Here is a 16,846-nt window from a genome sequence, read left to right on the forward strand (position 1 = left end):
CAAAGGGGGGGCGGGGGGCGGGGAACGGGAAACAGGAGGGGGAGGCAAACGCGGGCGGAAGTGAAGCGGAAGTAGCGTCACGTCGCCTGCCACAATGAGGCGTTTACCCACAGTCTTGGTGCAATGCCTTATAGGGTCCGGGTGGGAAACAGGAGGCCGCAAGGGAAGGTTCCGGATGTGTTTGGTTCTGCGGGGGTTAAATCGCTCCAAGGGGAGAAAGTGTGTATGTGGGGGGGACGGAAGGCTGTACAGGAAGTGGGGCGAGGCAGGGCAGAAGTGAACCGGATATGGCATCAGGATTATAGCCATAGACAACTTGCCCACAGTTGGGTGTGGCGCTCTCGATGGTCCAGGAGGGAAACACGGGGTGGAGATTTCCAAAGTGTGCTGGGTCCCGCAGGATTTAAACGGGGGCGAGTGAAGCTGGGATTGACGTTCCAAAGGGAGGGGGAGACAGCGGAAGTGGATCTCAGTGAGGGCGGAAGCTTACCGGAAGTGGCATCAACCCCTCTAATATAAAGGAGCAACTTGCCCATAGGTTTCATAGTTCCTCATGGGGTCCGGGTGGGAAACAGGAGCCGCGTTGGAAGGTTCCGGGCTGTGTTTGGGGCTGGTATCAGAAAGGGAGTGAATCCCCTTCCCCAGGTCAGGTACGATGGGGAGGAGATAGGTGAGGATGGGAGAAAAGTGGGAGAGGGACAAAATTCCCACAAAAATGATAAATACCCAAAGGGAAAAAAATCAGAGACCAATTTCTAACCCGTGTTTCAATTACGTCTCTACACTGTTGTGGATTTTCCCCGGTGATTTTTATTTATTTCCTTCTTTTTCCTCTCTTTTCCCCTTCTTCCCACACTCATCATTTACAAAAAATAACATTTGCATGGGGGACAAAATTCCAATTTTCAAGGGAAAAAAGATTTTCAGAAAAAATTTTTCATGAAAAAAATGTTTTGTTTTGTTTTGTTTTTTTGGTGGTGGGGGGGGAAGTGTCACAATTTTCAGGAATAAAATGACATTTTCATTGGGGAAAAAAATTATGTTCTAAAACAAAATATCAATTCTTTAGGAAAATAACATTTTTTTCATGGGGAAAATGATTGATTTTCTAAAAAGCAAATTTTAAAAAATCATTGTAAGATTTTGGAACATCACTAGGGGACTGAAGGGAAGAGGGAAATGATGGAGAAAAGAAAAAGTTTTTACCCAACACATTTTTTTTCAAAAAAGTCTGAAAATAGACAATTTTTCACAAAAAGAAATTATTTAATTTTTAAACAAACAAACAAACAAACAAAAAATGTTTCTTTGAGCAATTCCAGCCGGCTGGAACTGTCATGCTGGTCACTCAGACCGATTCCACCGCCCACACGATGCTGAGGTGGGCTAGTGTTTCTCTTCGTGCTCAGTTAGGAAGAGGGACCAGATGCTGCATTAATTACCCTCACCTGGTCATGCTCCATAGGGAGGCATTTCAATCACTCCAGAGAGGCCAGGGAAATAACGCACAGGGGCGTGATATAGTTATACTTCAGGAGGCCCCGGAGAAGGCATTTCCTGAGGGTAGGACCATGCCCTAGTAGATTATTCCCCGCTGTACAGAGGGCTAGTTGGGTTTTGTTGGGGTTCACATGGACCTTCACGCCGTTAGTTTTCTTCTGCTGTCCTGCAAACCCTGTGAGGGTCTCCTCCTGTGGGGAATTCCCTCGTGGCTGCGTGGCTCTGGGTGTGAGGGACTCAGGTAGTTCTGTGTGCGGAGGGACTCAGCGCCGCTGGGAGTGGTTGGACGTGTGGTCCCTGTGTGCTGGGGTCTGGACTGTAATCTCTGCGTAGTGCAGGTTCTCGCTGTCCGCGGCCGCCTGGCTGCCCTGGCCCTGTGTTGGACAGACACACAGTGAGGAGCCGTCACCCCACATCTCGCCTCTTAATTCTGGCCAATTTAAGCAGCTCCCAGGGAGCAAATCCCACAGTGTTACCCCAGATTGGAGGGGTTGGGAGGCTGGGAGTCAGGACTCCTGGGTTCTCTCCCCACACTGTATTGTACCGGTCCTTATTGGCACCCGGAGACCAGACCCAAGCACTGGCTGGAACAGGGCCCAGCCTGCATTGTCTCACCTTCGGCTGCCGCTGGCGGGGCTGCGAGTCGGGCGGGGCTGCGGAAGAAGGGAGAAGGAAGGAACGTTAAAACGGAGGAGTGAGAAAGAGTCTGGGGTGAAGAGGGAAGCTGCAGAGATCTAGGGATGGGGGAAGAAGGAGGGAGAAGGAAGGATGGGGAGGGGGGGTGGATATATGGACAGACAGCCCAGCATGGACCACAGAGGACAGACGGCCGCTCGGGTGTGTTCAGTAGCGCAGGCCCTGGCCCATGGGGCCCAGGAGGTTAGCGGGGGGAAGGCTCCGGTTTGGTACCTCGGTGTCTCTTCAGGAGGAGGGTGGCTGCCAGGCCAAGGATGAGAAGGAGCCCCAGGGCGATGGTGACCTGGTACAGGAGCTCCCGGGCGCAGCTCCCTGAGGGGGCTGGTCCTTTATCTGGGCGATGGAGAGGAGCGTTAGGGGATTCTCAGCCCCTGGAGCCAGCCAGTCCCCTGCCCTGGGGCTGGAGTGGGGGAAGCCCTGTGCCCCATTCCCCACCTCACCTGTGTCACTCTGGTTTCTCCCCGTCATCTGCAGCTCGGTGCCTGCTCCCGTCCCGCTCTCTCCCCGGTGGATGCTGATCTGACACTGGTAGAGACCAGAGTCCCGCAGCTCCAGCTCCGACAGGGTCAGCGTGGCCTCCCCTTTCTGGAGCAGCTCCAGGTGGGACACGCTGAGCCGCCCGCTGTAGAAGGGATGGGCAGAATCCAGCACGACTCCGGGTGCTATAGTCCAGGTCGCTTTGGCCACGCTGCCCTGTCTGTTCTCGAAGGAGCAGTTAAGTGTCATGGTCTCGCCGGGGGACGCTCGGAGGGCAGCAGGGCTCTGAAGGACTGTGAGACCTTCAAGAACCAGAGCAATAAACGTTATAGCAGCAAAGGAAAACTACGATCAGTGATACCGAGACACGCCCCAGCCGCCCGAAGCCTTAGCAGCACGGAGATAAGAAGCTAAGGGGAAAGAATTGTGCATCCGGCCCACCTTGCTATTGCTCACAACACTGTCGATCCCACACTGCACAGGGCTTTCACGTCCACCTCCAGCAGAGACCCCACATCAGCACTGCTATTGCACGGCAGATGCTCACAGAGACGCTAGATGTAAAATCCCTCAGGACAGTTAAGTCCAAGGCAGATTGTGCAGAGTTGCAAAGGGATCTCACTAGACTGGGCGACGAAATGGCAGATGAAAGTCAAAGGTGATAAATGCAAAGTCAGGCCTTCTGGGAAACATAATCCCAACTACACATATAAAATGATGGGGTCTAATTTAGCTGTTACATCTCAAAGAGATCATGGATAGTTCTTTGGAAACATCCGCTCAATGTGCAGCGGCAGACAAAAATCAAACAGGATGGTAGGAACCATTAGAAAAGGAACAGATAATATCATAATGCCACTAAATGAATCCAGGGTACGCCCAAACCTTGAGTAGTGCGGGCAGTTCTGGTCACCCCATCTCAAAAAAAGATACATTAGAACTGGAAAAGGTACAGAAAAAGGCAACAAAAATGATTAGGGGTATGGAACAGCTTCCGTATGAGGAGAGATTAAAAACATTGGGACTGATCAGCTAAAAAAAGAGACGAGTGTGTGTGTGTGTGTGGGGAATAGGATAGACGTCTATAAAGAATGGTGTGGAGAAAATGACTATGGATGTGTTAATTACCACTTCACATAACACAAGAACCAGGGGTCACCCGACGAAACTAACAGGCAGCAGGTTTAAAACAAGGAAGAAGAAGTACTTCTTCACACAACACACAGTCAACCTGTGGAACTCACTGCCAGGGGATGTTGTGAAGGCCAAAAGTATCACTGAGCTCAAAAAGGAATTAGATACGTCCCTGGAGGATAGGTCCATCAATGGCCAAGATGGTCAGGGATGCAACCCCATGCTCTGGGTGTCTCTGAACCGCTGAGTGCCAGGAGCTGGGACTGGGCGACAGGGATGGATCACTTGATGATTGCCCTGTTCTGTTCATTCTTTCTGAGGCTTCTGGCACTGGCCACTGTCAGAGACAGGATACTGGGCTAGATGGACGGGATACTGAGCTAGATGGACTGGACTAGATGGACTAGTATGGCCATTCTTATGTTCTTGCAGGAGGATTGCGAGTCACACTACTTTATTTCCTAGAATTCAGAATCCTAACACACAAACCCCCCAAAACTGAGAGAGAGAAAAGAGGCTGCTTCCTAAGGCAGAGAGGAATGACTCACCCCCACATTAGTTTAGGCTGGGTCTCTGAGGACTGACTCTGATCACATGGAGACCCCTAGGCTGCAAGCAGGCCCAGGAGACCCACTTATAAATTAAAGTGGCAGGTTGTCAGTTTAACAGTTTTAAGTACACCGGAAGCACAGGCCTCGACTTTATACAATTTGTGCTCCAAGCTACAGCGGGTGGAAGTGTTTCCCGGTGGAACGTTTGTCCCTTGGACAATGCCGTTTCACTGAAATGACGAGAACTTGTTTAGCAATGGGGTGGGTGGCACAAAAAAGCGTTTTGAGCGGGTCGAAAGGGAATGGTTTGATTGTTCCATTTCCAAACTTATTTGATGTTATATTATTAAAAGAGTCAAAATTGAAATGAAATGCTTCAGTTTTATGGAAACAGAATACATCTGGTTAACCTGAAATGACATATCCGTATCTATCCATACATGCACCGATCCTCCACCCCAGATCCATAGCTATCCTAGTTCTCTATCTATAGATAGACAGGATCTTGGCTGGACGATAGCTAGCTAGATACAGATGCCCTAGAGATGGGCTATGGATGGGTAGATATTAATTTAGGAGTGGGGTGGATGGGTACATAGGTAGAAATATAGATAAGAAGGATCTAGGGGGAGGGATGAATGGCTGGATGGACAGATAGAAATGATCTACAGGTGTAGGATGAATGGAGATGGATGTAGGAATGGGGTAGATAGACAGAAGGACAGTTGGGGGTGGATCTAGGGGTGGAGGATGGATGGACAGATAAAGAAGCATCTATAGAGATGAGGTAGATTGTTGCCTGATTTTAGAGAATGGTATGTTATTATAGACTCGCCAATAGATCTGACCAGAAGATGAGGAGGTTCTTGTCCCAGAATCAGGCCACCCAGAATTAAATGCCATGAGTTCAATATCTTGTAAGGACCTTCAAGGTCGATGACAAGGACACGCAGGCTGAGGAGAAAATGCAGCCATAGGAGCTTATTAAAATAAGTGAAAAAGTTACCAAAGCTCCACAAGGGAACAACACAGCTCTGGGGGTACCTGTCACCTCAGCCTTTACCAAAGCTTCCTAGATTAGCTCCCTCACATGGGCACCTGGTGGTAAGAGACAACGGACCAGCCTTGCCCCTGGCCTGCCAAGTGGGTCCGACGATGCTCGAGACTGAGGGTGAACAATAGAGCTGAGGGGTCGGAAGCTGAGAAGCGAAGTTGACAATAGACAGTGGAGAAACTCAAAAGCCGAAGAAGATGGAGCTGCCTGCACACGGTGGGTTGCCCTCCTATAGGAGCTCAGCAATATCTTGAATATTCTTGCTAGTACCCAACCTTCTGTGCCCAAATCTAACGTCCTCACCCGCATAATATTGGGGTGCACTTATTCTATAGGCCAATTGGCTCATTCTCACACGTTATTTTTTTCGCAATCTGGTTTCTGGTCGTTACTTCCACATTCCTGCCGTGTCCCATGTGGTCACCGTGAAGTCCCGAGTTTCTTAGATAAACATGTTTAGTTCCCCAAAATCTAAAAGGGTATCGGTGAGGCCAGATATCTGAGCCCAAGGTCACTAAGTCCACTTAACCACACTGATGCTCACTTGCTGAAGCTAAACATACAGGATACAGGCCTGCAGGTCCCATTACAGCCAAACATAACAAAGTAACCCAATGCAAACGTACAAGGCAAATACACCAAGCAGACCAATAAATAAATGCAGAACATAATAAAGCAGGCCAGCAGGTTAGCCCTCTGGGCTACAAGGTGGACAGACAGAGATGGATCAAGAGGTGGGGCAGGTGGAGAGAAGGACAGAGAGAGAGAGGGATCTAGGGGTGGGGCAGGTGGACAGACAGAGCTGGATCTAGGGGTGGGGACAGATGGACAGAGATGGATCTAGAGATGGGGTAGGTGGCTGGATGAACACATTAAATTAGTACCTGCTCCCCCGGTGGGGATGAGGAGGACAATGCAGAGGACGGTGCTCAGGGCTGGCAGCTGCTCCATGGTCCCCGCTCTCTGGGCAGCTCCGTGGGGCCAGCTCAGCTCAGCCTCAGCATCATCCGGAAGCGTCAGCCCCAGGGGGCGGTGGAAAGTTTTGTGGTCAGTGCCTCTGAGATGGCTGCAGCGAGAGGCGGGGGACAAGGGCCGGATGGGTGTGTGTGTGTTTGAGCATGTGCTATTAACTGTGTGAGGGACAGGCTGGTGTGTGTGTGTGTGTGTGTGTGTGCACGCATCCCACTGCCCCTAGAATCAGCCGCATTTATCTGTGTCTCCTAGCCCCTGTACTGCATATGACTAAGGAGGATTCCCCTTACTTAGACTGGGGCAGTTGGCGTGTTTAGAGCTGGAGCAACTGGTCTGATGCCCCGCCTGGCTGCCCTGGCGCAGGGTCAGCACAGCAGCAGCTGGCATCTCCTGGAGCATCCTGGCTTGGTGGTGGTCCCCAGGAGCAGCTCCCTGGCCAGGGTTGCGTCCTACACTGGGCCACCAATCCCTGCTCTGCTCTCACACCAGGGGGGCCGATGGGAGTGAATTCCCACCCTGGGTCGGCAATCCGGCCCTGTCAATTTTCCACATCTTTTTCATCGGCTCTGTCACGAGACATTTCTAACCAGACCTGTCCTTACCGGCATGACCTTGAATGGTTGGCCGATAGCTACACCACACCGCTGGCTAGCGATATTTGGAGGAGCTGTCAGGTTGCAGGTAGTTGTGATGGGGATTTGGGGTAATTTGGAGTCATTATCTGTCTGAAGTGACCCCACCAATTTGCACGTGCGGCTGTGGGTGGGTAAAATCTTCCCCGTCAGCAGCTGCATTTCAGTCACCCCCCCCTGGGATCGACTCCCATCTCCCTTTACCTCGGGGAAGTCATATTTTCTTGGCTGACCTGATCTCCGCTGGCTGAGACATGCCAAGGTGCCATCGCTCCCACCCACCGCCGCGCCAATCACCCCCAGCTCGGGTGGCCAGTTTTGGTTGGACATATTCCTGGAGGTTCCATCCCACGACATAACCCTTAATTAGAGATTAACCCCAAATTGCCGGAGACTCCAGGACAATGGTGGCAGATTGGCCACCCTAGGCCTCAGATGACAGCCTGGTTGTGGACAGGGGTGGGCAGGGAAGGGATGGCGCCTAGCGACTCAGAGTGAAGGTGTCGGGCGGTAGGTGGGCTCCCGGGAAGGGGTCTGAGAGTGGAGGGGCAGACGGGGCGGTTGTGTTGAGGGGCTGTGGTTCCTTGCTTTCGTGGGGCGTTGTTTTGTCCACTGACCCTGGTTGTTTCACGACCTGCTTTGGGTGTTAAATTTGACAAGGGGTGCTTGTGAATCTATCTGCAGCTGTGGGGAGAGAGTGAGGAGAGGTGGAGCTGGCGGGAGGGCTGGGAGTCAGGACTCCTGGGTTCTATCGTAGGTTCTGGTTAAGCGAGGTCTTGCAGAAAAAGACTCCCAGGCCCCCCTGACTCTAACCCACTAGTCCCCACTCCCCTCCCAGAGCTGGGAGAGAACCCAGTAGTCCAGACCCTTTGCCATCCTTCAGTTCAGGTCTGGGCAGAGCCTGGCATGACAGGGGCCCCGATCTTTCTCGGGGGGAGGAGTCTGTGCAGCTCTTAAGCCCCATGGGGGTGATCCATTCGTTACTGGTACTTTCTGCAGTTTCTCTGGTGGGCTGAAACGTGCTGAGTTGCTCAGGGCTCTATCTTCATGTTCACCCCTGAGCGTCGTGGTGAGAAACAGGAAATTCAGCATCTTGCACGGCTGCAGCTTTTGCAAAGGTGGCAGCAGGTGAGGCTGTGGGAGGGGGTGAGTTACTATCAGCTACAGAAGTGTCGGAGTCGGTGGCACATGCGATGCATAAATAACTGACCTCGGTTTCCGTCCCGTGAGCTGGAGTCGATCTCCAGGCGCTCAGCTTGCACTGCCAAAAATGCTTCTAGCTCTCACAGGTGCAAAGAAATCTCTAACCAGGGGCGGGTGGGACCCATGCCTGTGTCTGCAGAGAGCCTGAGCCGATCACGCAGAGAGAGGGGAGCTGCCCCCAGTGTGATCCAGGCAGCGATGGGAGTGGGCTGGCGCAGATGGGGTCTAACCTGCTAGAATTTTACTTTCCACCCAAATTTCCAATTTCTCACCTTTTTGTTCCAATTCAGGAGAAAAACAAGTGTTAAAATATTGATGGAAAATCTGTTTTCTGAACTTCTGCACTGGGAGTGCTTTAAATTCCACCCAACATCCTTTTCTCATGTAGCTTGACAGAGTGAACAGCCTTATTTTCTGGCCTTCTTTCACCTCCTCTTCTCTGTTTCAATCTCTCCTCCTACACCGAGTCTGGACCTACAGTGTTTTCAAACCAAACACATTTGCACTGGGAAAATGTCAGACGCCTGAAGGAAACTCACCCCTTTCTTTCTGCTAGAACGTTGCTCTTAGCAAGGTGTGTCACACATTCACAAGACAGATATTTTCCAAATGCAAATGTGTTTGTTTCAATAACATTGATATTAGGAAAAGAAAATATGTTCCATAAACGCAACTACCAGTGGGGTGAAGCTTGACACGTATTTATATATATATATATATAACATTATTTTTCACAAGAAAAATAATTATTTCCCATAAATGCAGCTAGCACTGGGGTGGAGCATACTGTGTCAGCTATTATATATAGAGGTAACCACACACACATATACGCATATACACACACTCACTTTCTGTCCACAGGAAAACACATCATTTTCCACAATGATTTTTTCTGAAAATATTTTTGCTAAAGAGAAACATTGTTCCCAAAGAATTTTCCTTTTTTAAATATTGTTTTTGTCAACGAGAATAGTTCACGAAGATATTTTTTCTGTGGAAAGCCATTTTTTGCACCGAAAGGACATTTCCCAGGTAGAGTTTTCATTAAAAATGCTTTATTTAAAACATTTTGAAATAACATTTTATCACAAGCTCTTGTGCTCCAGAAATGTTTGACATGATAGAACTGTTTTAAAATAAGCTAAGGGAAAACCTCAGGGCCAGATCCCAGCCGGCGTCAAGTGGCCGCGCCTGCACTGAGCCCAGTGGGGCCAGGTACTGAGCTTCTGGAAATCCGTTCCACTGAAGTCAGAAGGGCTACGGCCGACTGATCCCAGCAGGGATCTGGCCCCATTGACTTGGATGGAGCTACGGCCAATTGACTCCCTTGATGCTTGTTTCTCCTGTGCTTGCTCTCGCCCCTGCTGGGTTCCCCTTGGGTTTCTGCATCTTCTCCCTCTGCTGCTGGACAGGACAGGACACTCTCCGGCTGCTCCGCCGGCTCTCCATTCGGCTGTCGGATGCATGGACGGCTCAAGAAAGCTTCTCTCTGCTTTTCTCTCCTTGTCCTCACCGTCCACTCGCTCTCCACCTACCCCGTGGCTGTCTGCTGACACACTGACTTTTATACCGACCCGTCAGGACTTTCTTGCGCATGACAACTGCCCACATTCCAAACGGTCTGATCTAATTTCAGCCTGAAGCCGTTGTTTACCTCAGAGTTATGATCTGACCTTTCCCCTACTTTGGTTTTCCCGCCAATTCTATTTTTAGAGCTATGCGACCTGCAGCTTCAAATAGAGGAGTGACTCTTGCTTACTTAAAATGGAAGCCAAGGATACAAAATGGAGTCTGGGGAATTTCTCTGGAATCAGCATCATCCACTCAGGATTTTGACCTGCAAGTTATTGCACGTTGTTTCTCACGTTTAGGCAAAAAGGGAAGCAGCTTAGAGGGTAGCATAAAAAAGTCCCAAAATTCAGGCTCAGAAGTTCATCAGTTTCTGGTGCGTTTCTCAAGTGAGTTTGGTCTCCATATTTTTCAAAGGGGAAGTGTATTTGTTTCATAACTAGAGAGGAACTGACTGATTTGCGAACACTTCAGCTGTGTCTGTAACTACCTGAGGTTCCAGGAGAGGAGAAGTGGAGGGGAGGCCAGGAGGCCACAACTGTAGCTGAGAGTTTGAAAGGTCTGACTCAGATGTATGGGAAGCCAGGGGCTGGGATTAGCTCCGCACTTCCTGGATGTGGGCCGAGAGATGGGCAGGAAGTTCCTCGGTCGCTAGAAAACTGGATTTGAGCCTGAAGGGGAAGCTAATGTAAATTGCGGTGAATCAACATTCAAGTGAAACCCGCCAGTGCCGCTGGGTCATGGCCCCATTGGGGGCTCATTTCCTGGAGCTGCTGGGCCCATCCCGGAGCCATTCACCTTTCTTATTCCTCAGGCAGACGAGCAATCCCAGGAACATGAAGAGCAACCCCAGCACGGAGCCCCTGACCCCAGCCAGCATCTTGCCCCTGGCAGAGTCAGTCGGTGCGTCTGTGAAAACAAGAGCACGGGTGGTTCGGGCTCAGCCCAGCTTCTCCTTCCCTTTGTCACGTCCCCGCTCTCTGCCCCCGGGGTGGGGATGGGGATCTGACCTGGCCCATCCCCTGAGGGGGCTCCACAGAGCTAGGGGTGCCCCAGCGGGCTCAGGGGTTGCCCTACACTCAGAGGCTCTTACCCCACTGCACAGGCTGATGTGCTCCACCCACCAGGTGTAGACGTCCCTGCGCCGGGGGGTCATTGCCAGCATCAGCCGGATCTGGAAGGTGCAGTCTCTGTTGTGGAGCAGCTCCGTGAACACCACCCTGGCCGTCTGCTCCTGCTTATTCATGAACCGTTTCATTTCAATCCCTGAGAGGTAAAACCCCATCACGGAGCAAAGCAGGAGGCCGGGGTGGGGCTGGGACCCCTATTTCATAAGGGAAACGCCCATGGCCACAGAGACAGGGATTGTCTAACTCTCTGGCCCCGGGGAGATGGGATCTCGGGACCAGGGTCTGCTCCTACCCCTGTGGCCCCGCCTGTCTCTATGTCCCCCCCTCCATCTGATCACAAATCAGGACCATAGAAAAGAGGGAGCTGGGCAGGGCAGAGCTCTGGGAACAGACAGTGATGCACAAGGCCCTGAGGGGAGGATGCAGCTGTTCCATGCAAATGGGAATTAATAAATAACGGTTATTGTCATTGATTGAGCAGGAGCTCCACTCTCCTCCCAGAAATGGGGATAGAACCCAGGAGTCCTGGCTCCCAACACCCCGGCTCAAACCCTCTTCCCCTTGGCTGCCCCACCCTGAAGGGTTTATTGAATGGCACAGGCCAGTGCTGGCTCCCTGCGGTTCCTGGATCCCAGCGATCCCACAGCGTTCCCAAGTGTCCAACACCCCCCAAACGTCCCAGAGGGAGGAGAATCCCACCCCCCAACCAGGGCCCCGATCTCCCTGCGCTTTTGATCCAGACCGGCCCTCACGGAGCTGGGCAGGGATCCAGCTCCAAGGTCCAGGTCCCCAAGAGACGGGCTGATCCCCACGCCCGGGCCTATGCCACCCCCCAATCTCTGGACTCCCCTGGTCTAATGTCCTGACAGCCCGTGGAAGGAGAGAGCAGAGGGGATGGGTTAGGGGGTGTAACGCCCCTGCCCACCCCCACCCCCACCCCAGGGAGGGGAGGACTCACCTGCGTCTGCTGCGCCACAGCACCACGGCCACGGCGGCTACGGCCACAACCCCCAGGGTGATGCCCACGGCCAGGCCGGGGCCCCAGGGCCTGCTCTGCTCTGTAAAACAGGGGGAAGGTGTGTGCCATGCGCAGAACGGGGACAGCAGTAAGGACCCTGTTCCGTCTGCCTCCCTCGCAGTCCCCCTGCACCTCCCACCCTGAACCCATCCCCCTCAGCCCCCCACGCTGTTCCATCAGCCTCCCCCGTCATCCCACCTCCATCACTCCCTCCTGTCCCCCCTCAACTTCCCCCAATCCAGTCCTGCTCCCCTCTGTCTCATCCTCCAGACCCCTGCCCATCCCTCCAGCCCCCGACCCTCCCCAGCCCCACTCCACACAGCTCTCTTTACCCTGTCCCATTCATGCTCCCCTCAGCCCCTACCCTGCTCCCCCGTCCCAGTCCTGTCTCATCTCCCTCAGCCCCCACCCTGCTCCCCCGTCCCAGTCGGGTCCCCCTCAGTTCCTCCACCCTGCTTCCCCCGGCCCATCCCCACACACCCACCGACACCCTCAACCTCCCTCCGCCCCAATCCCGCTGCCTGGACCCACCCCCGTCCCACTCAGGCGGTGCGGGAATAGCCCCCAGAGACCACGACCGCCCCCCCCACCCCGGGGATGTGCACCTACCCCAGGGGATCAGCAGGCTCTGGCCCCCCAGGCTGCTGTGCTGCACCCGGCAGGCGTAGCTGTGCCCGGCGCCCGGCTCCACGCCCAGGGAGCTGCGCAGCTGGTAGGTCAGGTCCGCGTTGGGCAGGATCCTGCTGGAGTTCAGCCACCAGCCCGGCACCACCTCCTCCCCATCCTGCAGCCAGGCCACACGGACGGGCCGGGGATAGAAACCGGTGACCCGGCAAACCAGCAGTACCGGCGCGGGGGTCCCGGCTGGGGGAGGCGCTCGGGCAAACACCACGGCGACCGGCCGCTCTGAGACAGGAGGAGAGAGACGGGGCGGGGGAGAGGGGACGATTCAGCCTGAGCCTCAGGGACTCACTAGCCAAGCCCAGCTCCGCTCCCCGGGGTCAGGCGTTGGCCCTGCTGTCCTGGCCAGACCCCAATTCTGCCCCCTGCATTACCAGTGGTGACAGATCTCCCTTCACTTCCTGTCCTAAACTGCTGGGCAGTGCGGCTATGAAATGGCTACTGTGCTGCACCCCAGCTATAGTTGAATTTGTACTCCAGGCAAGGGGGCCCTGGATAACCAGCCCCCTGCCCCACCCCAGAGGTGGCTGCATGCAGTGAGTGGGGAGTGGTGTCCTGCCTCACCTTGCCTCGCCAGAGACTCATTCCCATGCTGGACAAAGCTCTTGAGCTGACTGACACACGTCATTCTCAGGACAAACTGAAGCGTGATGGCCACAACTTTGTTGCAGTTAAGAATCTCCTGGGCTTTGAGCATCAGTTTATCCCCCTGCCGAGTGTCCCATTTGCCGCTGTCCGTGTCAAAGCTGACAAAGTCCTCGCCGTTCATCCCAGTATCACAGAATCCCCTCGAGGAGCCGTTGGGGTGGAGCTCGCAGCCAACGGAGAACTGGGTAACAATGGGGTCTGGAACAGGAAGGACGGGGGGATGAGGACAGGCCGCCCAGAGGTGACCGGGACAGTGGTGGTGGTGGGGGAAATAAAGGCATAATGTCAGGGGCAATGAGGATGTTTGGCCACAAGATGGTGGTGGGATTGTGGGGGGACCCTGGTTCGAGGTCAGGGTACGTTGCAGGTTCTGTTTAAAGCTGATTTCCAGTGTTCTAACCTCCACATGCATAGTCGGATCGGCTCCACAATCGCTGTGAGACATCGGGGCCTGAGGCAGAGTTTGTGGGGCTAATTTGGGGTCACTTCATCAGGGGGATCCGGAGACAGAGACCCCGTCCCAAATAAATGCTTAATTATTTAGAACGTTATTTGTGATGCCCTAGAAAAAACTGTGGCCCTGAGCCTCACACACTCACACCCCTGGGCTCCCCTGAGCTCAGAGCCGCCCCGGTAGCAAGGACACGTTTGGCTTCCCAAGGTTACAGAAGTCTCCGGGCCTTGGTTCTGTGTGTGGAGCGGGACACCGGGCGGTGGCACCTCTGCCCACAGACAGTTCACACCCCTGCGAGGGATTCTTTCCTTAGCAGCGACACAGGGTGTGACACACCGAGTCCCACACTCGCTCAGTGGGAGAGGCTGCAACCTCGGAGCCCCAGGAGGATCCATCCAAGCCCTGTCACCGAGCAGTTCCTGTGGCTGTGAGCTGTGATCGCACGGCCGGCTGTCACTCTGTCGTGCAACGCACGTGCCCAGGCAGATTGCTGTGAATCCAGCTCCGCCCCAGCAAGGTGCAGGGGAGACTTTGTAGAGCGAATCTGGGGGCAGGTGGTTAAGGGGTTCCTGAGAGAAAGTCTCGCCCGAGGACCTGCCTTGAGTGCTCCAGCATCAGACACCCAGCGCAGACCCTGGGCTGAGCCGCTGAGCAGAGCTGAGCTGGGTTCTGTCCCATGCCCTGGGGGAGGCATTAGCTTAGCTCTGCATTTCCTGCCCACGTGCCAGTTTTCACGGTTGAGGCAGGACAGGTGGCACCTTGAGCAGCCTCCCCCCTCGTTTCCACTTCCCCCTCCTTCGACAGAGGCCTTTGGTAGCGCACGTGGGCGTGAAAGACCATGAGCCTAGGGTCAGGGGCTGGGACACGGGGCCTTTCCCCTCTGGGCGCACAGGTTACAATCCGGCCCCGGAGAGGGGACTGGCTCAGTGGGGTGGATAATGGGATACGGGGCCCTTCCCCTCTAGGGGACGCTGGCTCCATTCACCCTAAGGGCCAGGGACTGGCTGTCTTGCCCCAGTGACACACTCAGTTGCTGCGGTGAGCGTGTCAGTTCTCAGCTCCCCGGTGGGGGCGGGAAGGGACCCCCTCAGACCGCGCCATACTCACAGCCCTCTCCTTCTTCCGCAGCCAGTGCCTTCACCAGACGGATGAATTTGGACAGATTGTTATAGATAAACTCCTGCAGGTCCTGCCACTGCTTCGGGGTCAGGCCCTGCTGGGCCCAGGGCTGCAGGAAACGGACCTCGCAGGTGCTGCAGTCCAGGGAGTGGGTCTCCAGGTCGCCCAGCAGGGCCGTCCCCGCCATGTCCGTGGAGCTGGCGTTGTGGAAGATGATGGTTTGGAGCAGCCGGAGGGTGAGAGACTCTGGGGGGACAGGAGGGGAGGCTGGGGAGAGGGGAGAGGAAACACATGCAGGATAAAACAGGTGGGAAGAGAGATTAATGAGTCTCCTTAACGCTCCCTGCTGACCTCAACCCACCTCCCTCCTCCTCCTACACCCCTGGCAAGGGTCATTAGCCCAGCATGGTGCTGCCCCATCCTGGCATTACCCCACCCCCCCAGTAGAAAAACCAGCGGGGGGGGGTCCCCATTTACCAGTCAGGGCCCCCCATGCCCAGGGGAGGAGCAGCAGAGGGAGCAGCATCCTGGCAGGAAAAGGGGGATCCGGGCTCTGGTGGGTGTCAGGGCAGCGGGACGAGGGGTCCAGGATCCCAATGTGCTTTCAGTTCCTCTGCAGCCCACACCCCTCTGCCAACTTCTCCCTTTGTCTGTCTCTGCTCAGCTCTGTGCCCGCAGCTGCCAGCCCGAGCCAATCCGGGCAGAGTGAGTTGGGGAGTGGTGGCGGTGCGGGAGGGGTAGGGTGACCAGATGTCTCGATTTTATACGGACGGTCCCGATTTTTGGGTCTTTTTCTTATATAGGCTCCTATTACCCCCCACCCCTGTCCTGATTGTTCACAGTTGCTGTCTGGTCACCCTGGGGAGGGGGCTCCCTGGCAGCAGGATCAGAACCAGGCCCTGTCCCGACTCCCAGGGTCAGTGTGTGTGAGACGCCCCCTCCATCTCCTCTGGCCTGGGGTACCGCTGCTCCCAGCAGAGCCCCTAGCGCCACCCTGGGGAAATGGGGTGAGTCCTGACTGCCAGGGGAGAACCCCCTGCTGCCCCCCGCCCCCTGCAGCCCAGCTCCTAGCGCCACCCTGGGGCCATGGGGAGCCCTGACTGCCTGGGCAGAGCCCCCTGCTGCCCCCCACCCCGCCCCCTGCAGCCCAGCCCCTAGCGCCACCCTGGGGCAATGGGGTGAGTCCTGACAGCCAGGAGAACCCCTGCTGCCCCCCCCCCGGCAGCCCAGCCCCTAGCGCCACCCTGGGGCAATGGGGAGCCCTGACTGCCAGGGGAGAACCCCCTGCTGCCCCCCACCCCCTGCACCCCAGCCCCTACCGCCGCCCTGGGGCCATGGGGACCCCTGAGTGCCAGGCAGAGCCCCTGCTGCCCCCTGCAGCCCCGCCCCGCGCGCCGCCCTGGGGCCAGGGGGAGCCCGGACTGCCCGGGGAGACCCCCCTGCGGCCCCCCGCAGCCCAGGCCCTAGCACCACCCTAGGGCAATGGGGAGCCCTGACTGCCAGGGGAGAACCCCCTGCTGCCCCCCGCCCCCTGCAGCCCAGCCCCTAGCACGACCCTGGGGCAATGGGGTGAGTCCTGACTGCCAGGGGAGAACCCCCTGTTGCCCCCCGCAGCCCAGCCCCTAGTGCCACCCTGGGGCAATGGGGAGCCCTGACTGCCCGGGCAGAGCCCCCTGCTGCCCCCGCCCCGCAGCCCAGCCCCTAGCGCCGCCCTGGGGCCATGGGGAGCTCTGCCCCCCACTCAGGCCAGATTCACCCACAGACAAACCAGGCAGGGCCCTAGGCCCCGAATTGGTGGGGGGTGGCCCCAAAATTACAGGCCAGCCTCCCCCTCCTCACCCCACCCAGGAGCTCCACCTGCCCCCAGCTGCCCCCTGTGACCTGGCGCCGCACCCCGGACCCGGCCTGGCGTGGGGGCGGGGAGAGACTTGGGGGGGGGTGGAAAGCAAACCCACCCCCCCTCACCCCGCAGCCGGGTCCTGTCCCGTGGGGCTGGGCCTGGCTAATG

At 55.6% G+C, this 16,846-nt stretch overlaps 1 protein-coding gene across 2 annotated transcripts; it reads right to left on the bottom strand.

Moving 5' to 3' along the window:
* Positions 1–10,552: 10,552 nt before the first annotated feature.
* LOC120392447 (antigen-presenting glycoprotein CD1d-like) lies at positions 10,553–15,851 on the bottom strand. Of its 2 annotated transcripts, none has more exons than XM_039517204.1 (6): positions 15,316–15,851; positions 14,827–15,105; positions 13,182–13,463; positions 12,546–12,842; positions 11,877–11,976; positions 10,553–10,697 (listed from the first exon to the last, which is right to left on the bottom strand). In XM_039517204.1, exons 1-6 carry the CDS (start codon positions 15,362–15,364, stop codon positions 10,685–10,687), a joined length of 1,020 nt encoding a protein of 339 aa, XP_039373138.1. In that variant the 5' UTR covers positions 15,365–15,851; the 3' UTR covers positions 10,553–10,684. The 2 variants fall into 2 exon arrangements, with proteins under 2 accessions (XP_039373138.1, XP_039373137.1); XM_039517203.1 differs by lacking the exon at positions 10,553–10,697 and adding an exon at positions 10,888–11,025.
* Between the last annotated feature and the right edge of the window lie 995 nt (positions 15,852–16,846).

The sequence above is a fragment of the Mauremys reevesii genome, unplaced genomic scaffold, assembly GCF_016161935.1.
Source record: "Mauremys reevesii isolate NIE-2019 unplaced genomic scaffold, ASM1616193v1 Contig1, whole genome shotgun sequence".
Classification (NCBI taxonomy): Eukaryota; Metazoa; Chordata; order Testudines; family Geoemydidae; genus Mauremys; species Mauremys reevesii.

Excerpts from the sequence above, each read along its gene's own strand:
- LOC120392447 (XM_039517203.1), bottom strand. The coding sequence starts at position 15,364 with ATGCTGCTCCCTCTGCTGCTCCTCCCCTGGGCATGGGGGGCCCTGACT. Across the intron at positions 13,464-14,826 it reads TGCGGAAGAAGGAGAGGGCT|ACCCCATTGTTACCCAGTTC; the intron begins GTGAGTATGGCG and ends TTCCTGTTCCAG. Across the intron at positions 11,977-12,545 it reads GAGCCTGCTGATCCCCTGGG|AGCAGAGCAGGCCCTGGGGC; the intron begins GTAGGTGCACAT and ends CCTGTTTTACAG.